The sequence below is a fragment of the Sebastes fasciatus genome, chromosome 1 (assembly GCF_043250625.1).
Source record: "Sebastes fasciatus isolate fSebFas1 chromosome 1, fSebFas1.pri, whole genome shotgun sequence".
Classification (NCBI taxonomy): domain Eukaryota; kingdom Metazoa; phylum Chordata; class Actinopteri; order Perciformes; family Sebastidae; genus Sebastes; species Sebastes fasciatus.
The window spans coordinates 25,212,709-25,233,886 of record NC_133795.1 but is presented as its reverse complement, the minus strand read 5'-3'; the positions used below and the strand labels follow the sequence as shown (position 1 = coordinate 25,233,886).

The following is a 21,178-nucleotide window of genomic DNA, read 5'->3' as shown; positions in this document are numbered from 1 at the left end:
TTGGGCAAAATGCCATAATAACCTTTCAGCATATTGTAACAAATATGGAACAAATACTGGAACAAATATACATGAGATACTGCTTCACAGCATGCTTTTAGCAAAGTTAAAGCTACTTAATGGGAAATACCAGGGGAAATCTTATGGGATTAACAACAATTTTACCATGGGCTTTAGCATTAACGGTCAATTAACACATCTGTTGGCGATTTCACTAACCTGTTGAAATGTATGAAGATTGGCACACAATGGAGAGAATTGGGGAAGTGTAAGAGGTTGAACGCAACATGTTGAAATCAAGATTAACTTTCAGTTTTGTGATGATGGATTTGGTGCAAATGAGTGACATCAGTTTATGAGTAAATCCTGGGACAGGCATGCATACAATAAAACATAACTCTATCAATGGATGTACAGTAAGTGATTGTCTTGTGTCTGGGGTTTGAATATTTCACTCAAACATCATAACTTCAATGAAGAGCTGGAACAAATATACATGAGATACTGCTTCACAGCATGCTTTTAGCAAAGTTAAAGCTACTTAATGGGAAATAACAGGGGAAATCTTATGGGATTAACAACAATTTTGGGATTAACAACAATTTTACCTGTATACTCAGATTAGTTTACCTACCTTTACATTCATACTATATGTTTGCTTTGGCACTGCATATGAGTATGTTGGTTTTGAGAGTTAATTTATCGCCAATCTGCACCATTCCCTTGTTTGAGCAAACATAATTTTTTTTTTTAAACAATATTTGTATTGAATTTTACATAGACATATATACATATATATATATACACATACAGTCAGACTAACAATATTCATAATTAAATTATACAATGAAATGTTTAGTCAGAATTTTAAAGAAAGAGACATGACATTTCATGTATTTCACATATCTAACAAAGAAAACAAATAAAATAAAAGATAAGACAAAATGAATGAATGACTTTATTTCGAACATAAAATAAATAAAAACAGATAAAAAATAATAACAAACAAAACAAGAGTAATAGTGTCCAAAAAATAGTAGGTAGAAGTAAAACTTATGTTTCCCTACCCCTTTCTCACTTCTCCTCTAATAACTCATATATCATAGAATGATAATATAATATAATATATAAGCTATCCCAGATTTATTTACATCCCAAATTAAATATATTTAATTTGGGACAAATGATGGAGAAGACATAATCTGGCAGAAGGAAAACTTCTCTCTTGTGCACACAGACACACAACGTTTCCTGTCTGTCCACAAGAATAACATGTATATCCCTGTGATATGTAATCAACCATACAACAGACCTTGGTATTGCGTGTGAAGAATTTTCTAAGTGTACTTGAAGGCACCGCGTGGCTCGTTGGTCTAGGGGTATGATTCTCGCTTAGGGTGCGAGAGGTCCCGGGTTCAAATCCCGGACGAGCCCAAGCTGGCTTTTTCAGAAAAAAAAGTTAGTTTTTTTCTTCAAGCATGCTTGCTCAGTGTTGCTGAGTGCTGTTGTTGAAATTGTTGTGTTTTTTTTTTGTTTTTTTTTGTTCTTCCTCTTTGAGGTGTTTATTTATTTTGTGACAGGAAGGGGGGGTTATAATTTAAGAGGATAATTTAATTTTAAAAAGCCTTTTGTTCGTACAACAAAGAAGAGTATGTGTATTTCAGTCTATGGGGTGAATTTGTGGAATGGGTTTAAGCGGAGCACAAATATAAATCACTTTAAAAAGCTATACAAGAAAGATATTTTTGGGAGGTATATGGTTAAGGAAGAGTTGTGATTAGTTGTGTTAAGGGTTATGTGGGTTGTAAATAAACTTGGGATGCTGTTCATATGAACAGCATCCCAAGTTTATTTACAACCCACATATCCATCCGGAGTTAAAAAGTAGATATAAACCAACCCTTAACACAACTAATCACAACTCTTCCTTAACCATATACCTCCCAAAAATATCTTTCTTGTATAGCTTTTTAAAGTGATTTATATTTGTGCTCCGCTTAAACCCATTCCACAAATTCACCCCATAGACTGAAATACACATACTCTTCTTTGTTGTACGAACAAAAGGCTTTTTAAAATTAAATTTTCCTCTTAAATTATAAACCCCCTTCCTGTCACAAAATAAATAAACACCTCAAAGAGGAAGAACAAAAAAAACTCAAAAAAACCCAACAATTTCAACAACAGCACTCAGCAACACTGAGCAAGCATGCTTGAAGAAAAAAACTAACTTTTTTTTCCTGAAAAAGCCAGGTGGGCTCGTCCGGGATTTGAACCCGGGACCTCTCGCACCCTAAGCGAGAATCATACCCCTAGACCAACGAGCCACGTGGTGCCTTCACGTACACTTAGAAAATTCTTCACACGCAATACCAAGGTCTGTTGTATGGTTGATTACATATCACATGTGGACAGACAGGAAACGTTGTGTGTCTGTGTGTCTGTGTGCACAAGAGAGACGTTTTCCTTCTGCCAGATTATGTCTTCTCCATCATTTGTCTCATTTAAAGTTATACTGCAGTAGGACACCCTGAATGAATGGACCAAACTGTCTTTAAACTGCAGGCTGAATGGAAACAACAATTAACATGAAAACATTTGAGCAAAATTACTGTCCGTCTTGCCACAACTTAATTTATTTACTTGCCTGACGTTGACTCACATCGAGCCTGTTGGTCTAGGTCAGGGGTCAGCAACCTTTATTATCAAAAGAGCCATTTTAGACAAAAAAATAAATAAAAAATCTGTCTGGAGCCGTAAAAACATTTAAGCATTGTGATGAAGGTAACACAGTTTATAGTCTAAGTATATAGTATTTAAGTCTAATGCAGAGAGGGCCAAAGAGCAAATGTACGACCGAGTATTAGAGTCACATTGAGGGAAAAAACATCTAGATTTACAGAATAAAGTCATAATATTACGAGAAAAAATTCGTAACATTACGAGATTAAAGTCATAACTTTACAAGAAAAAAATAAAATAACACATAAAATCTAAGACTTTGTTCTCGTAATATTACGACTTTATTCTCTAAATCTCTGATTTATTTTTCCCCCTCAATGTGACCCTAATACTCCGTCATCGTACCATAGACCTACAACAATGATAGATAAAAATGAAAATGTAAACAAAAAAAGAGTTATTCATTTCATTTTTATAAATCCACAGGGAGCCACTGGAGAGGAGCTAGAGAGCCGCATGTTGCAGACCCCTGCTTTAGGTACATATTTACCTGTAATGTATGAAATCCTTCGACAGTTCATTAACGGTGGCGTTGGACACCTGGTTGTTACGTCACTTGACAACCACCAGAGGTCGTCATCCGTTGTCAAGAAGAGTCTGAGTCAAGAGGTCTCCCTCCCTCTACTGCAGCCTTCGTTTTAATGCTGTTGTGTCTCTCTGTCACTGTTTCTCTGTTTCTGTTTAGAAAATTTCATCTTTTTAAACATAGAATTGTTTCACCATTTTTTGTTATTGTGCTTCATCCAATTTGTCCTTAGTTGTTGTTTTTTTTATTGTGTTTTGTTCAAGGATTTTTTAACTACTCACTTTTTTTTTTTAAACTTTGTTTATTGAAATTTTTGGTTGCACTTACATACTTTATTTTTCCCCTTTTTTCAAGGTTGTTTTCATATATGCAATTTGCAGTTCGTAATAACAATAGTTTATAAACCAATTTTTAAGTAGAGGAGCTTATAGACAAACTCATTAAGTACACTAGAGAAAACAACTTCAACATTCAAAATTGAAATAAAATTAAGAAAATAAATAATAATAATAATAATAATAATGATGAAAAGAAAGAATAGTGTTAAAAAAACAAAACAAACAAAAACACACATAACAAAAAAAAAACAATAATAATAAAATAAAATAGTTGCACTTGTTAAGTATTTAGTAGGAGTATAGAACAACACATCAAAACAATAAAACAAAACAGGGTAGTAACAGAGGGGGAAAAGTTAAAACAGAAAAGTGAATAAATATGTTGGCCTATATACATATATAGCATATACAAATATATAATAGTAATTATAAAAAGAAAAGGAAATTATTGTTTTATTTCTAATTATGTTAATGCACATCATGGAGGGGAAACACACACATCAGCCACCAAGGATTAGTGTTTGTTGAGTTTGTGCCCTTTCATTAGACCAGTCCATTAACTGATTCATTAAACTCACATCATTTAGGGTTTATAGATAAACACAATGCAGGCAGTAGAGCAATGAGTGATGACCATATCTGCTACCTGATGGCTGTGAAGTACAGAGGGTAGGAAAGCAGGTCACTGACGTCATGCATATTGATGTCTGATGTCAGTAATGCACATTCCTGATGGCTCTTCCATAAATTAGCTGCTCTGTTTGACAGTCCTGCCAGATGACATTTTCCTACATATCATATTAGAGCCATGTGAAAGGTTACTGAATATAGCCATCGTCACTACACTGGCAACACAAACAACCCCCTCCCGCTCTGCCACTACAGATCAGAGCTGGTTCATTTGAATCATTATAATGAATCGGATGTATTGAGTGTAGCCTACACAGATGGGTTGTCGGCTTTGCAGCCCAGTGTGTGAACCTTTTTTTTTTTAATTCAGTGATTCATCTTCTTAATAGACAATATTTTATTTGAATAATGACAAAAACGTTGACTTTTAAGTGGGCTATTTCAATTATATGTAGTCTACATTTTCCATCTAATTTAATTGCTTGAGTTCAATGTAAAAGGTCACATTTAATGGAATCATGTTGAGTCAGAGTGAATAAATTAAAGGTGCTATATTCGATATTGTGAGCCGAGGGATTGCCTCCCCATGGCTCTCAACATGGAGACAGCTGGGCTGATGGCTAACGGTGCTAACAGCGCTGACAGGTAAACACTGTTAGCTCTGTCAGCACTGTTGCTGTTGTTTGCACTGAGGGGAAACCGGACGGTGAGATCAGTCGGGTCGCGCTATCAGCTGTAATCGTTGTATGAGGGCAAAGAGCTAGCCAGTGGGGCACGCTCACATGCACGAACATGTGCTGCCAGTCTTATGTAAACAAACCACAGAGAAGCTCTGTTAGGACACATCCAGATGGAGAGTGACTTCATTCTCTGCTCAGGTAGACATTACTCCTCTATATCTTTACATAGCAAATAGTTGTTTGCTGCTATATTAACGCTCTGGATATCAAATTTAGCACCTTTAAATAACTGTCAGATTTACTCTTGCACATACAAATAGCCCACTTTTAGGATCTAGTAAAATAAAGTTTACTCGATTTGTTTACATTCAGTTCATGATAAGCATATTTACGTTATGTTTAATATTTTGAATAAATCAACTTTTGATATCATATATTTTAGTTACATTTGACTTAAAAATGTTGATTCTCATTCATTTGTTATAGACTCAATGTCCTTTACTTTATTTATTTATTTTCCCATTCAGTAGCTTTGAAACAGCATACTCCGTTTGTGTGTGTGTGTATGTGTATGTGTGTGTGTGTGTGTGTGTATTCTTAGAACTACAAGAAAAAACTGCTTTCAAGGATGCAAAGGATTCATATTTTTATTATCAAGAAGCTGCATCAGACGCAATAAATTAAAACTTCAATATGAAAGAAAGTTGAAGACAACAAAGTAATATTCAAACACGACAGAACTTCTGCTTTGACCCTTTACTGACAAAGGGACTACGTAGCCTACAGCCTCTACCAAAACGTATAATAACCAGTGAATAAGTTTTATGTATCTATTAAAATGTACATGAGTATGTTGACCTCTAAGCCTTGAGACCTGTGTGGCTTGGTTGCTAGGTGACAGGATGTATTTTGCCAGTGTCCATAGATGCCTCATACATATAAATGTGGAAGAACTATGGAGTACGACGGCCCCAGAGGCTCTCAGTCGATGTGTTTGTGTGTTTAGCAGATGGCAGCCTCAGTTCAGACACCCAGAACAGGAGGGGTTGGCACATATTTCACAGGGATCCGAAGACGTGATGATAAACACTGGAAAATGCAAGGAAAAAAAAGAAACATAAATATTCATCTGACCTAAAATGTGTTTTTGTACCACCCACGGGCCAGCCTTTCAGTTTCATGAAATGCTGCTAATACTGATAATGGGATCTGTATCCGTATCCGTCTCAGTACAGCAACAAGGGTGCCGTCTGTGTCTAATGAGCTTTAATGGCCCCTAAAGACTATTTGAACAGCCTTTCATAGGCCTCTTGTCTGGCATTATCATTCCAGAGCCACTTTATGGTGCAGCAATAGCAGGACGTGTATAATACAATGTGTACACAGTGGATGTGAGGAATCCATTTGAGCAAAAGAACTGAAGCCTGCGTCTGTTGTTAGTTTGTCTTTAATCTCGAGTCAGAGAGCAAGCGCATGTTCTGAATAATAAAACTGTTGATTACATAGCGTCTCTGAGAGCCCGTCTGAGATTGTTTGCTGTTTGGATTTGACAAAAGCCAAATGTTGACATTGATGCTCACTGAACAGGCAGTTCAGTAGGTGGTAGAGCAGGTTGGTCATCAAAAGAATATAAGACATTTGCTTATTTGCTTTCTTGCTGAAAGTTCTCCGATCCGACTCACATGTCAGTATGGATTGTTGGCAAATTAAACAAATGAGATATAACTCATTGATAAGCGAGCTTTAAGGGTGTTTTTTGGGCACATTGTATGACCTTTGAGAAGATCCAGGCTAACAGTTTCCCCTGTTTCAATGCCTTTACACACCGTGGGCGTGACGAATAAACAACACGAAAATGCAAAATACTCGCCTGCGAATATTTTGCAACAAACATATTCATACCGGCAGCGACGCGAATTTGCGACAGTTGCAACACTTTCAGTAAAAGGTCTGAATAGATTCGGTTCCTTTTAGCGAAATGCTCGGAGTGAATTTGCACACAACAGTTACGCAGTGTATATGTCTAGGACTTTTATTGTGAAAGGTAAGAACGGAAGGAGTGGATCTGGTATGCTCTGCCTTTGTCAAGGTTGAAAGGAGTAATAAAGTTTGCTGTCTTGGTTCGGATTACAGAGCCTCCTTGTTGTTGAAGTCTTTATTGTACGTATTGAATATATCCATACAATGTGATTGGTTGAAGCCTTTGTTTGTGGTGTGAAAGCTCAGAGCAAAATGGCGGTGCTTTTTAGCCGCAGCTTCTTAGTTAAAAGATATGATTGGTGATATTCTATGTTTTATTATTATTGAATCCGATTAAAAGACCAAAACCAACAATTAATTGACACAAGTTTATACACCAATGGACTGTGTGACATGTTCCTTCATTATAACGAACATAATAAGTATTGCACCAAATGTGTATTAATCCACCTGAAAATAGGCCCAAACAAAAGCACTATTTACTCCGGCTTGGGTTTGAACGTTTCCTAAAAACTACAGAGCCCAGCTGTTTTAAGAAATTATTTAGCCCTTTTAAAAAATTAAAATTCATATTTTTGACCTGTTTGTAAAGATGTATGTCTTCATTAGGAACCAATGTCTTTGGGGCTTAGTGCAGTTGGAAAATATTACAAGTTGTTGTTGTTGTGTTTGATGTTTTCAACTTAATAGAAGGAGATGTGAGAGGACCACACTGTGATATGATGCCTTAATGTGTTGGTGCGGAAATAAACCTGATGTCCTACAACATTTTCATATTTGTCCTTTGCTAATTTGTCCTTTGCTCAGTCTTACCCAGTTTGGAGAAAACAACGCCCGCTCCTCTCCCTTGACACACTGGCCGAAAGACCTGCGGCAGGACAGGGTCGGCGCAGATGGCTACAGCGCTGGTCTCAGCGAGGCGTGGGTTAACGGTGTGGTCTAAATCCATCAGCTCCTTCAGCTGCTTCACGGCCTCCAAGGGGAAGCTCCTGTCTCCAACCTGGTGGAAGAGGAACAAGAAGAGCTGTTAGGAAAGACAACAATCCACAATCAAGTGGCGGTGCTCCAGACTGAGAAAGAGAGCGTGTCGCACTAGTCATGTAATGGAAATGGAGAGGTACAATGCACTTGAATCAGAAGAGTATAAGTAGTGTTGAAATGCATCTTTTAAAGGCCTTATTGATAACATTTTATTTTTATTTTTTTAAATAAAGCATCAGACTTGGCTTTTCCTGAAAAAAAATATTATGATTGTGAATTAATCATTTTTAAAAATTTGGCGGGTCCAAAATTAATGTTTTGTTTATCTCTTTAGAAGATATCTGCCGTTCAGTTCCCACTTCTAACAAGACTTGTGAGCCAATAGTAAAATGGCGTTGGTATATCTCTGGGTCATCAGTTAGTGTGGAATAAAACGCATAAATGGCTGAGATTGACGGAGAGTGCCTGGCAACCACTTGTTGTGAAGTAAATGCAATGGAACGGGGAAGGAGAATGTGACATTTAGTGGCTGAATGTTAATAATGTTACCAGTAGCACCTTTAAGATAGAGGAGGTGAAACACATCCTCAGATCAGTCTGACAACATGCAGATTTTCCCTCCAAAAATGATCCCTTGGTGCCTGTTACTACTATTTCTAAGATGCATTTAGAAAATACAAAAAAAGAGAGTGAAAAGACAGAAACAAAAGAAGCAGTCTGGTTTGAAAAGACAAACACATGTAAGCAGTATTTCCAAGAGCAAGTGATACTCACTTTAACCTGCACACCCAGAGCTCCTCTGCACACACACAGCACCACGACAAGGACACTGACTCCGAGCACTCTCATTTTCAGACGATGCAAGATGCTTCTCGTTTTAGAGGAGAGTTTCTTCTGTGGTCGCTGTATATCTGCTCTGCCTCTTATAAGGTGTCTGGACAACTTAGTGAGTGATTTATTAACAAAGGCAGCTGGAGAGTAAAGGTAGGGGGTACACTGACCAGTCAAAGATAACCAAAGGCTTGCACTGTAAGTGCCCTCTAAGATCCTCTTTTTTAGTTTATAGCCACTCTCCTCTAAATTTGTTTATTACCTCTATCTCTGTTGTTTCCCCCGTCAGCGCGATATTTCATTATTGACTTTGGGTTTCATACTAACGCATCCGATGCCTCAGTGCCACCTAATAAATCTCACCCCTTGTTTCTCTCCCACAGATATTCGTCACAGGGCTGCCTGATAAGGAAGAGGCCATATACGTGCAGAGCGGATCCGTGTAGGTCACTTGTTTCCACGGCTGTGATATTCGCAAGTTATGACGCTTTCCAGATGCCAATGGAAACTTATTTATTTGATTACACAGTCAGAAATATGCACCTTATTGCACCTTAATGCAAACCCTTTTTTTCCCATAAACTTGAAATGCGGAAACAGTCAGGTATCACTTCAATTCAAAAGATACTTTACTTTATTTAAAATGTACAATTTCAAATCAATGAAATAGGAAGTTAGATATTAAGGGATAGTTCAGGTGTTTTGAAGTGGGGTTGTATGAGGTACTTATCCATAGTCAGCGTATTACCTTAAGTAGATGAGTGTCGGCACGCCCCCAGTTTGGAGAAACAGACAGGAGTTACCACACGGAAGCAAAGCAATGTACTGCTGTGGACGGGGGCAACAACAAAATGTATTTTAGCCACCTAAAAGAAAGGCCCATCTAAAAAAAATCATTATCAGTTTAATTGTACGCTATATTTAGAATATTTTAGCTGGTTTATCTTGCCGTGAGGCAGCTATACAGTCTATGTTTCTGACGGGGAACTGAAGCCGTTATCTATGCTCTTGCAAAAGCAACCAGACTCCATTAAAAGAAACAGTAATTTTACCTCGCAGAACCGCTGCCTCGATCGGTAAGTTTGTTTGTGTTATTGTGTGACTTTGGTTAGTTCGGATTCCCTAAAGTCACTCAATAGCACAAACAAACTAACCATTCAAGTCCATGGTAGACCAGCAACTCCCATGTTCTGCGAAGTAAAATTACAGTTTTTTTCAATGGAGTCTGGTGGCTTTGGAGAGAGCATATGGATACAATGGCTTCAGTTCCCCATCAGAAAGGACTACCTAAAGGCGATGTAAAGCGGTGAAAAAAAATTCTAAATATAGTGTACACTTAAACTGATATTGATTTTTTTAGGTGAGCCTTTCTTTTAGGTGGCTAAAATACATTTTGTTGCCGGCCCCGTCCACAGCAGTACATTGCTTTGGTTTCGTGCAGTAACTCAAACTGAGGGCGTGCCGACACTCATCTACTGAAGGTAATACACTGACTATGGATAAGTACCTCATACAACCCCACTTCAGAACACCTGAACTATCCCTTCGTTGAGAAGGAGCAGCTCTTTCCCAAAGTTTTACAACAGATAAGAGTCAAATGTGTGACGTCATTGTGAGTCACAGTCTGGAGCTCCTTTATCAACAATGAGTTGTAGCCTGACTGTGTGAACTCAGGGACATTGTTTCAGGCGCCAAATCAAAGTCACAATATCAAACAATTTTAGCAGGTTTTACTCTGCTGAGTTAAAATAGGAAATCAAGGCTTCAACTTTCTTGTTTATGTCTTTTTTATAGCTTTGAGACTGACTTTGTTTGTTGGTATTTTGGGCCAAACTGTCTGGCTAAAGAGACAGGAGATGAAATGAACTATTGGTACCAAAGAAACAAAGCATGAAAACATTTACTTGTAGACTCTCAAAATATAAATATAAACCTAGAGAAGTGCATAATATCTGAGCTTTAACTTTAAAGTACAATTTGTAGCATTACAATATTCTGCTTGTAATAAAGAAATGTCACTCAAAAACACAAAAAAGACACAAACAATAGCTGTTAATGAGAAACTATAAAGTAACTACAGTTGTATTGTTTGGAAAATCAATAAAGACTAGAAGATTTTCATTGATTTTCATTGAATATGCATCATATAACGCTTATCTTTTATGAAGGTCCAGGAGGACATGTAAGTGAAGCTTAACTGATGTTGTCTCAGGGAAACAATTGGGTTTAAAAAGATCAATGGCACAAAAGAAACGTCTGTTCTATGTTTCCCAGACACTGAGTGATATAACATGGAATTTGAACTTACCAAACTGGTGTATGGAAAATAAATATTAAAAGTGGAAGTGTAAAAAGGAGAATGAGAGCACTATTTGGACCGTTGCAAGTCCCAAACTAGACAATTAAAGGATGTGCAGGATATAAATCTATATATAATCTTAATCATCACTAAAGGAAAGGTCCAGTGTGGTTTGTGACACACAAATTTCCCCAAATTTAGCTCTTCTGACGTTTTGAGCGTGTATGAAACTAGAATTATTGTCTGCCTCCGCCAACCAGTAAAGTTGCAGTTTACATCCATGTCTGTCCAAAATGTCATCACTTCATCATTTCATCCTATTGGGAGATTGTAATAATTGTAATAATAATTAGCTGATGAATTCTTGAGTTATGGCCAAAAATGTGTTTTGTGAGGTCACAGTGACCTTCGACCACCAAAATCGAATCAGTTCATCTTTGAGCCCAAATAGACGTTTGTGCCAAATTTGAAGAAATTCCCTCCATGCGTTCATGAGATATCGCATTCACGAGAATGGTACGGACAGACAGACCTACAGACGGACAATCTGGAAGCGTGATTGTCCGTCTGTAGGCATAATGGCATAATGAAATTATAGACTCGACTATCTAGCACTGCATCATTGGTTAGTAGACTAAAAAACAATGATTTGGGACTTAAAAGCTTAGTTCACTTGGTGCATTGAGCTCAGTAATGTTAGTCACTGATCCCCACTGATCATTCAGCCTCCAGTCAGCAAGACCCACATGTAGGCTGTAACATTACCGTTAGATACAGTGCCTAACATTTACTGCCAGCTTGCTGACACTGTTAGCTCACGCACCAGACCAAAGACATTTGAAAGTAGGATTAGGATATTGACCTAAAATGGTAAATATATATTTCTTTCAAAATCCCTTGATCACAGGTTTTAGGGGCATTATGGGATTTCTTGGGGCACTTTTGCCCTTTGCCCCCCTTAATTTCTTGCTACCTCCTTATTGCTTCAGGATGTATGTATGAGTATGGATGTTTACTTTAAAATGCATGTGAGTGGTTCTACACTTCTTCTCTTGTTTGGTAAATCTCTTATTTATTTAACCTTTATTTATACAGGGTAACTTGACTGAACATACGTGTTCTTTTACGGCAATGCCCTTCAACAGTTTAGTTGAAAAATACAACCACAACAGCCAGAGCAGATGGAGTCAGGTAATAAAACAGAAATGTAACTGAAGTGCAGGCTCAGTCTTCCTGGAGCATCAACAACTCACTGGTTAATATTGGCCAATGCATAAAGATGATATATATGGTAATTTACTAACAAGAGATTTGTAGATAAATAAATTTAGTACCAGTAGTTATTATGTCACTCAGACGGGAGACGCCAACCAACTTTACCATATACAAATGTGTGTGGTGACCTGATATGACACTGAGTGCAGAGTGAGTCAAGTCAGGTCAAACTTTATTTATATAGCACATTCAAAAAACAACTGCAGTTGACCAAAGTGCTGAACAGGCACAAAATAAAAAGTCTATAGGAGCATCAGATTGGAGACAGCAGCATGTCAATAATACATTTATCCCCATAATCCAGAACCACAGCTCACGGAAGCCGCTTCTGTTGTTATACAACCATACAAAGACATTTTTAACAAGCCACACTAAAGGTCTGTATTTTCTGACATCATTCTATCATTTATTTATTATATTATTATTATCATATTTATTTAATATTATTTTTTTATTGCCTAAAGCTGGTCAAATTTAAACATATTCTAATTGTTCATAGTTTAAAAAAATATTTTTTTGTAAACAATGAAAAGAGGAAATGCAATGATTTGAATTTCCCTATAAAGCAAGAAAAGAAGTACCAGGATTGACCTTTTTGTCTTCGCTCATACATACTGTATAGCATGTACTGAACATATATATTCATGTGCACTCATATCACTTCAGATATGCACACTCATAATTACATTAATGATCTAACTTCATCAAGGCCGGGAGTACATTGCAGGTGTCGGATTGGATTTGCAGAGAAAGAATCCACTGGTGCCCTGAACTGACAGTATAAATGTATAACGAGGTGGTACGGCCGAGTTCAGATACGATGCATAGAATAAATTATTCAGCACATCGAACATGGACATATATACTGTACATCTGAGGTTAAAATAACACAGCACATTTCCGCTTTCACTCCGCCAAACAAGCTCTGATGAACCCCTCGTGCCACCTGCCTACTGTAGCAACAAACCACAGAAAGAAAAGTTAGCGATTGATGAGCTCATGAAGAAAGTTGAGCATCTAGTACCTATGATGTGTGAATTTTAATGTTATAAACCAGTGAAATGTTGGTGGTCTTGTATCTGTCAGCTTTTGTTTGTTTGTTTTCGGCCCCCTAGTGGCCAAAACTCTATTAAATCAGCTTTAAGTATATTTTTGAAAACTCAACTTTTTCCACAACTGGGATTAGACTGCAAATAGTAATAGTAATAATAATAATAATAATAATAATAATAACAGTAATAACAGTAATAGAGTGTTCTAATTTGCAGGAAAGAGCACAATGGGCACATGATCTATCAATGAAAGCTTTTTATTCAAAACAATGTTAATAAAAAAGAAGAAACATGAAAAAAAGAAAGTTCTCTTTTAAATATGTATACAGTACAAAGCTTGATAAGATAGAAATGTAACAAACTAACCAAGAAAATAAAATGCATGATAAAGAAATGTCAGCAGAAAAATATAGTGGTAGATATGCTACAAAGTAACAGTTTGCAAAAAAAATATACCTCAGTTTGTCTGAAATTAGTTTTTTTTTGGGGCTTTAAAACTTTAAAAGTGCCCGATGGGCCAGAGTCAGAGCCTCTGTGTTCAGGGAACATAAAGTCTTCATCTCATCATTGCAGGCAAACATTTTTTAGAAATTCCCTGAAATAGTTTTGAGGGGGAGGAAAAAAAAATAAATCACAAGTCTTAAAGCTGGGCAAGATGGTTGAGGCATGCTGGGTTTGTTTAGCAGCCGGTGCAGGCAGCGAAGGCGCAGATCTCACAGACGTCCATGGGAACCATGGCTGGAAAAAAGACAAAAAAGACACACCGTTGAATCAGCTGTACCTCAATGTTCATGACACACTTAAAATTCCATCCACAAAGACTCTTCAATATATAATGGTGGTCTCACTTAGTCTGGCGAGGGATGCGGATGCTCCTCTCTGCTTACAGAGGGGCAGGAACTCCTGTGGGAGCAAGGGGTCGGCACAGAGAGACACGGGGCTCGCCCTGAGACGTGGGCTCTGTCGCCCCGTCGCACCGCTGCTCTCTGTCAGCTCCTGGAGCCTCTTGACGGCTTCCAGAGAGAAAGTCAATCCATTCTCCTGAAAAGAAAATGCAGATGTTGGTGTTAAAGAACTGCAATTAAACCAAAGGCCCAGTTTGTACGTGACAGAAGTTTGCACAGCTTTAGTATCTTTTGTAATCCATGAGAGTACAAAATGCAGGTTTGTAGTAACATACATGAACAATGTCCACGCAGAAAAATGTTAAGCGATGCACTTACTTCAACCTGCACGGCCTCAGAGGTGCAGCTGAGAGCCAGGACGAGGACGGCGATGGTGGCGAGTGCGGCCTTCATGTTGACAGATGACAGTGGTTGCTCTTGCAGTGTCTTTGTGTCTTTGCTCAGCCGGTGTTCAGCTCAGTGTCTGCTCTCCCTCTGTCCACAAGCCTCCTCTTAAGTACTTCTGCCCCACAGCCCGGCGGTCATGTGACCACAGGTGCTACAAATGGGAGCAAAGTTTTTCTCACGGGTTAATGAGTAGCGGTGGGGGTTTTACAGGGCTGTAAAGGGGAATTCATAAATCCTTCTTTGGCCTCATCGCCTGTCTGATTATTTTTTATGGATCCTTGGATCCCCTGGCAGCTCCGTCTTGCAGAATTGATCACACCTCTGGTTAGTTAAACAGTTACCATTTTTCTCCATTGATGACGACCAAGCCGCACCAGCGCCCATTGTTAGAAAGTCCTGTTACTCACACCTATGCAAATTATTGAACTTTGTTTTATGTGCTGGCATGTCTGACTAACATCCTATCATATTTAAAAGAAAGTCCCATGTTTTTATATATAAAAGCATTGTTTTTATTTAGTATATTGCAAACAAATATAGAAAATATATGTTGTTAAATCTCATGCCAAAACACTTTTCTGTTCTTACAGTCTGAGTGAGAGGAATCACACCCATTTGCATCCAACTAGTATAAAACAAACCATTAAATCTATATGCAAATGTTATTTTATCCCGTGTGAGCTGCCTGCCGAGCTCTCATTAGATCGTAGTGTGGAATAATCAGATGGTATTTACTGTAAGCTGCAGGATGAGTTGACTGCTGTTTCTGCTTCCGCTGCAGAAAACATCAAGTACAGTTTATTTATTTAGCCCTTGAGGCCGTCCAAATCTGAATACATTATCGGTAACAAATTTAAGATATGGGTATACTTCCAACTAAACACTGAGTGTGTAGAACAACAGCTGTAAAAGCTTTCAGGAAGCAGGACTAAGAAAGGAGTTTATAGATCACTCTGCAAACAGCATTAATATCTATATACGATATGCATTCCCCTCGATGCTAAAGAGTTGTTCTTTTAGTAGGAGACTCCTCGGTAATGAGGTCGAGAACGCTGCAGGAATCAAACCTGTGACCTTCCAGTAGAGGCAAGACTATCTAATCGCTATGCCTCTGAAGGACAGGATGGAGGCTGCGAAAAAATCAATTGACGACGCTTATGAGTGGCACCAAGCGCGCACCCACATACACAGTAGTGCATGGGTGTGACAGGCCAGCGAGGTTTTTAATGAGCTCATTAAACACAATTCATCACGCGGAGCATGAAGGTTCGATCTATCAGACCCGAGGTGACACGTTACATCGCAACAGTCGTCATCAAACTCTAATTTCTGTCATATAGAAATGGCGTTTGAAACAGAAAAATATTATATATAAATATAAGTTATTTAATTGGTAAGTTGGGATTTATGAGGTGCCAACGAAGGATAAGGATGGTGTTATTTTATCTGTTTTTAATTATCAACAGTTCCTGAAGAAACCTCAACTTAACAATTAATATATTCTTCCAATAAGTATTTAATTAATTGCTAATTTGTTTTGCTAAAGGGCCTGTGTGTAGGATTTAGAGGGATCTATTAGCAGAAATGGAATATAATACTAACTATGTTTTCATTAGTGTCTAATCACCTTTCCTCAGGATGCTCTGGTATCAACCAAGTGGCAACCTCTGGTGCTCATGGTACATGTCCACAGGGGTGTTTTATATCGCGAGGGAATCTGTCTTTATTTCGGATTGACAAGGGCTAGTTTAAAAGTTTCTCGGGAATTTCCAGAGGTGGTGAGTCATGCCAGATGCACATGATCGCAGATGCTACCAGAATGCATTGCACGGCTGCTTACATAGACAATGAGTGTGGAAGTGTGGAAAGGATAGAGGCTGTGGACATGTACCATAAGAAATTAAGCCAACACGCAAATGCCAAAAACTGCAGTTCCTCAAATGGCCACTTGAGGCTGACTCCAAAAGCGAGTCAATCTCCATAGACCCCCATGTTAAAATGCCCAACTTTACAGAAGAAAAAAACATGTTCACAGCCTGGTACAAAAAACAGTTTTGGTCTCTGTAGCTAATTTCCCCGTTCATGACAACTGTACGGGGGTGATTTTTTATATAACTCACCATTAAGGCTAAATATATTATATCATATTAAAGTAAGCCATCTCAGGTCGCTAGCCGCTAGCTATCTCCTCTTTTTCGTCACCCGGGTCAGCCACAGGTCCACCAATGATCTACCTCTTTGTCACTGCCAAGATGGTGACGGCTGGAGTCACCCACTTTGAGCTTCACAATGGCTCTTCAGAAACCTATGGGTGACGTCATGGTGACTACATCCATATTTCATACAGTCTATGGTTTCCGCCCACAGTCCACCTACATGCATGTTGGGTGTGTGAATGGTAATCTGTCTATATTACTGATGCCTCTCGCCCCCAATGTATGATGGGATAGGCTCTCGCCCCCAGTGACCCCACACAGGATAAGAAAGAAAGAGATAATGGACTAATAAATAATGAAAAACGAAAACAACGGCAGCATTATTGTCTGTATAGTCATCATCAGTTGCACTGTATTCATCACACAGTGCAAAGCGGACATGTGGGAGTGGTATATTGCGCTGAGATTGCTTTGCTAATCAGTAACCTTTACTTCAGACAGGTGAGGCTTTACCCAATCAAGTCTTTTGAAATCAGTCCAACAGGCCGCCACGAAAGCAGGGTGGCTGCCCTGTCGGAAATGTGTGGGTGGTACAGCGTGACGTAAAAGACATTAGGGTGAGGTGATCCACCTTAATTATTTAAGTTTCTTGAAATATTAAACATTTTCATGCTCTTATGTAATGGGAAAAAGTGTTTGTGTGAAGCTTACAGATGATGGATTGGACTCAGTCTGACATTTCACTGCACTCAGTAACCCCTGTTCACCTCAACGGTAACAGTTGAGCTGCTCCTAGAAGATGTTGCCGTGTGACTTCATAATTCAACCGAGGTATTGATTTCAAGTCACTGTTTGTCTACGCTTGTCAAAAAGATTCTCTGTTGATCCAAGAAGTGAAAAATAGTCCCCGAGTCATGTGAAAAGGCAATTATTCAGACAGGTTAGACTAATGATGACCATTTAAGCTGGAGGGCAGTAAATCATCAGCCTGAGTGTGAATAGAATATTTTGGAGTATTTAACTAACCTCTTCTCACCGCAGACATCTCATAGTCAAGTGGGTCAGCAAGCAATGTTTCCCACTTCATCAGACCCTCTTTATGTCTTCATGTCTAAAGTCTTTAAACCTTCTCTAATTGATGTTTTCAGCCACTTGGAGGCCACAAAGCAAGCTCTAAACACAACATTGACATACTAGCACCTTTTCAAGTTGCTGTAGTAAACAGTGTTAGCAAACTGTTGCATATTTACTAGGGCTGTCAATCGATTAAAATATTTAATCTTGATTAATCACATGATTGTCCATAGTTAATAATGGTTCAAAGTGCAAATGAATGGCACATTTTCTATCTGTTCAAAATGTACCTTAAAGGGAGATTTGTCAAGTATTTAATACTGTTATCAACATGGGAGTGGGCAAATATGCTGCTTTATGCAAATTAATTTATATATTTATTATTGGAAATCAATTAACACAAAACAATGACAAATATTGTCCAGAAACCCTCATAGGTACTGCATTTAGCATAAAAAAATATGCTCAAATCATAACATGGCAAACTGAAGCCCAACAGGCAACAACAGCTGTCAGTGTGTCAGTGTGCTGACTTGACTATGACTTGCCCCAAACTGCATGTGATTATCATAAAGTGGGCATGTCTGTGAAGGGGAGACTCGTGGGTACCCATAGAACCCATTTTCATTCACATATCTTGAGGTCAGAGGTCGAGGGACCCCTTTGAAAATGGTCATGCCAGTTTTTCCTAGTTTTCAAGTGTTGCAGCATTATTTAGCCTCCGTCGTGACAAGCTAGTATGACATGGTTGGTACCAATGGATTTTCTAGTTTCATATGATACCAGTATCTTCACTCTAGCTTTAAAACTGAGCCCACTACAACCTAAAAATTGCAAGTTGCGTTAATGTGTTAATGCGTTAACTTTGACAGCCCTACTATTTACACAAGCAACATTAGCATTCATTTTAAATCATGTCTCTGGCCACCTCATTAATGTCAATGTATCCTCATACAACGGTTCATATGATATCTTGCGAAAAGTTATTCATAATTTTTCATGCGTTTTCCTACAAATGTTGAGCAACACGTGACAATTTACGCCTGTTACATGCATACAGTATTTTTAAAATAAACTTCCGTCTTCACATGACACAACTTGGTTAGGTTTAGGAAAAGATCATGGTTTGGGACCTAGCCTCCTTCAATAGGCCTTGGTTCATGATTACATGGATTACATACAAATTGATTTTGTGGGATATATACAAATTACAGTGTATCATTTTTCGTAGGTTTAGCTACGAACATTGTATTAGAACAGCCTGCTAATGTAACTCCAATATTCACTCTCTTTTAGCTCCGTTTAGCATTGCACAAACTCCTGAAGGAAGTATCGGGCTCTTTCGCAGCTAAATGTGCCACAACACTAGCACCGGCTAGTTGATAACTTTGTCCGTCTGCTATTTGGTGCTGTGCAAGGGAGCATAGAGTCAGAGCTGAAAATGTCTGCGTAAAATGTCTGGGAAAGCTGAAAGACACTAACAACCCTTCGTAGAGCTGACGGGACCTGCAGAGTCTGGTAATGATTCTCTCCTTTCACATTGCACGTATACTCATCTGACCCATTGTTCATATATAAATATGAATTAGTGGAGCTTTAAGTCATACAAATGTACGTGACCTGGCTTATTTAGCAGTCTTATGTTTCCATATTAAGAAATAGTTGGAGTCCATTCTCAAAATAGATGGAAAAAAAAGCAAAAATATTTGGAGGCTTATAATTTAAAACAGACATTTGTCAGTAAAAAAAGTGATTACCTGTCCTAGGCTTGATTTATGGTCTTAACCGTATGCTGTAGATCATTTTGACAAGATGTCATCCAAATAGATGTTCACTGAGAAAACTATATCTCACAGAGAAATACCTGCACATGTAAAACTCCTCACGTGTCTGTTTTTGTGAATTGTCTGAAATGTGTCAAAGTCATATATTTTAATATTAAGCCTTCACATGAGATAAATTCACACTTTCTTTGCAAGAATGAAATCATACCTAAAACTGTAAAGCAGCCCAGGCTTGATATCAAATGTGCCTCCTCACTTCTAATACCTTTGGCCCTCCTTGTCATCATATTCTTGCTACTACAGAGGAAGTCAGTGTGAGTCATACATCCTTTGTGATAAATCCTGAAATGAGCAGCCTTATTGTCTGTGGGATAAAAGTAGACACTGATATCAGTCAAAGTGGGAGTGACTGAAGCAGAGACATTATTAATGTGAAAAATAATGAACCTCTGTTCTTGAAAAGGCCCGATGGTTTCATTGTTTATATTCTACTCTCCTACAAGTTTATTACTGTCAGTGCTCAACACCTGCTGTAATGCACGAAGGCCAAAGGTGTCTGTGTAATCATTACCTGCTCTCAGTGATTAAGTACATGATTTGAAAACTGATACAAATTGCAGGACTGTAAACTTTATTAGTTTCAGTTTCCTCAGTGTGTTTCTCCGTATTATGTAAATACTGTAAACACACACACACACACAGCTTAATGAAACTATATATTTGCATTTAATATATTGTTTATTTCAATCATTGTGGACATGTGAAAACCATGTAACTTATTATCTCGTGATTATCGCGTGCAAATGTGGTTAAACTGCAAGATAAACAAAAAAATGAACAATGGTTATAGGAATAGTTTGTTTTCTTGCCGAGTGTTTGATGAGATGATCAATAACTCTCTCATGTCTGTAGCTTAAATATGAAGCTGCAGCCAGCAGCTGGTTAGCTTAGCATAAAGACTGGAAACTGGAAAGTGTAAAAGCGACACTTACACAACATAAAACACGTTCATTTTGAGCTTTAGGAGGTGCATGTTGTTCTCATACATCGTTCGTAGCTATACCTACAAAAAGTAATGCACTGTAATTCATATATATCCAGCAAAATCAATTCTCATATACAGTAATCTACGTAATCATGAATCAGGAAGTAAAAAGAGCAACAAACCCTGTGTAGGGAGGACGTCGGAGTGGACGTGGGAGTCTAAAATCACTGGTGTTCGTACCCCGTGTGAAACCAGAAGTCAACCTTGATTTGTCACGTAACTTCTGTACTTAAGTTAAACCACTTCCAGAGTATTTTATAGATCTTTCCCTAAACCTAACTACGTAGTTTTGTTGCCTAAACCTAACCACGTTGTTTCCTGTGAAGACGGAAGTTTATTTTGAAAAGATTGGAGCGGAAATTGACATGTGCGTCAACAAATTTGGAATAACTTTTCGTAAGATATCAGACGAACCGTTGTATGAGGATACATTGAGAGGTGCTGTATAGGCAGATTGTGTTACCTTTGGGCAGAGCCAGGCTGTTTCCCTGTT

At 38.2% G+C, this 21,178-nt stretch overlaps 2 protein-coding genes and 2 non-coding genes across 4 annotated transcripts; 1 reads left to right on the top strand and 3 right to left on the bottom strand.

Annotated features, from left to right (window-relative positions):
- The first annotated feature begins 1,362 nt into the window (after window positions 1–1,362).
- Window positions 1,363–1,434, top strand: trnap-agg (transfer RNA proline (anticodon AGG)). Its single transcript has one exon. It is a non-coding gene; the product is annotated as a tRNA-Pro (tRNA).
- An 821-nt stretch (window positions 1,435–2,255) lies between these two features.
- On the bottom strand, window positions 2,256–2,327 carry trnap-agg (transfer RNA proline (anticodon AGG)). Its single transcript has one exon. It is a non-coding gene; the product is annotated as a tRNA-Pro (tRNA).
- Window positions 2,328–5,536: 3,209 nt separating this feature from the next.
- On the bottom strand, window positions 5,537–8,785 carry LOC141769903 (guanylin-like). Its single transcript, XM_074639420.1, has 3 exons — window positions 8,652–8,785; window positions 7,710–7,896; window positions 5,537–6,005 (listed from the first exon to the last, which is right to left on the bottom strand). The coding sequence occupies exons 1-3, from the start codon at window positions 8,724–8,726 to the stop codon at window positions 5,935–5,937; spliced, it is 333 nt and encodes a 110-aa protein (XP_074495521.1). The 5' UTR covers window positions 8,727–8,785; the 3' UTR covers window positions 5,537–5,934.
- A 4,790-nt stretch (window positions 8,786–13,575) lies between these two features.
- On the bottom strand, window positions 13,576–14,723 carry LOC141769909 (guanylin-like). The gene is made up of 3 exons (XM_074639432.1): window positions 14,558–14,723; window positions 14,183–14,375; window positions 13,576–14,072 (listed from the first exon to the last, which is right to left on the bottom strand). Exons 1-3 carry the CDS (start codon window positions 14,630–14,632, stop codon window positions 14,014–14,016), a joined length of 327 nt encoding a protein of 108 aa, XP_074495533.1. The 5' UTR covers window positions 14,633–14,723; the 3' UTR covers window positions 13,576–14,013.
- Window positions 14,724–21,178: the final 6,455 nt, after the last annotated feature.

Coding starts and splice junctions, on each gene's coding strand:
- LOC141769903 (XM_074639420.1), bottom strand. CDS start 8,726: ATGAGAGTGCTCGGAGTCAGTGTCCTTGTCGTGGTGCTGTGTGTGTGC. Junction 7,897..8,651: donor CTCTGGGTGTGCAGGTTAAA/GTGAGTATCACT, acceptor CTCTTCCACCAG/GTTGGAGACAGGAGCTTCCC. Junction 6,006..7,709: donor CGTTGTTTTCTCCAAACTGG/GTAAGACTGAGC, acceptor TGCATTTTCCAG/TGTTTATCATCACGTCTTCG.
- LOC141769909 (XM_074639432.1), bottom strand. CDS start 14,632: ATGAAGGCCGCACTCGCCACCATCGCCGTCCTCGTCCTGGCTCTCAGC. Junction 14,376..14,557: donor CTGAGGCCGTGCAGGTTGAA/GTAAGTGCATCG, acceptor TTTTCTTTTCAG/GAGAATGGATTGACTTTCTC. Junction 14,073..14,182: donor CGCATCCCTCGCCAGACTAA/GTGAGACCACCA, acceptor TCTTTTTTCCAG/CCATGGTTCCCATGGACGTC.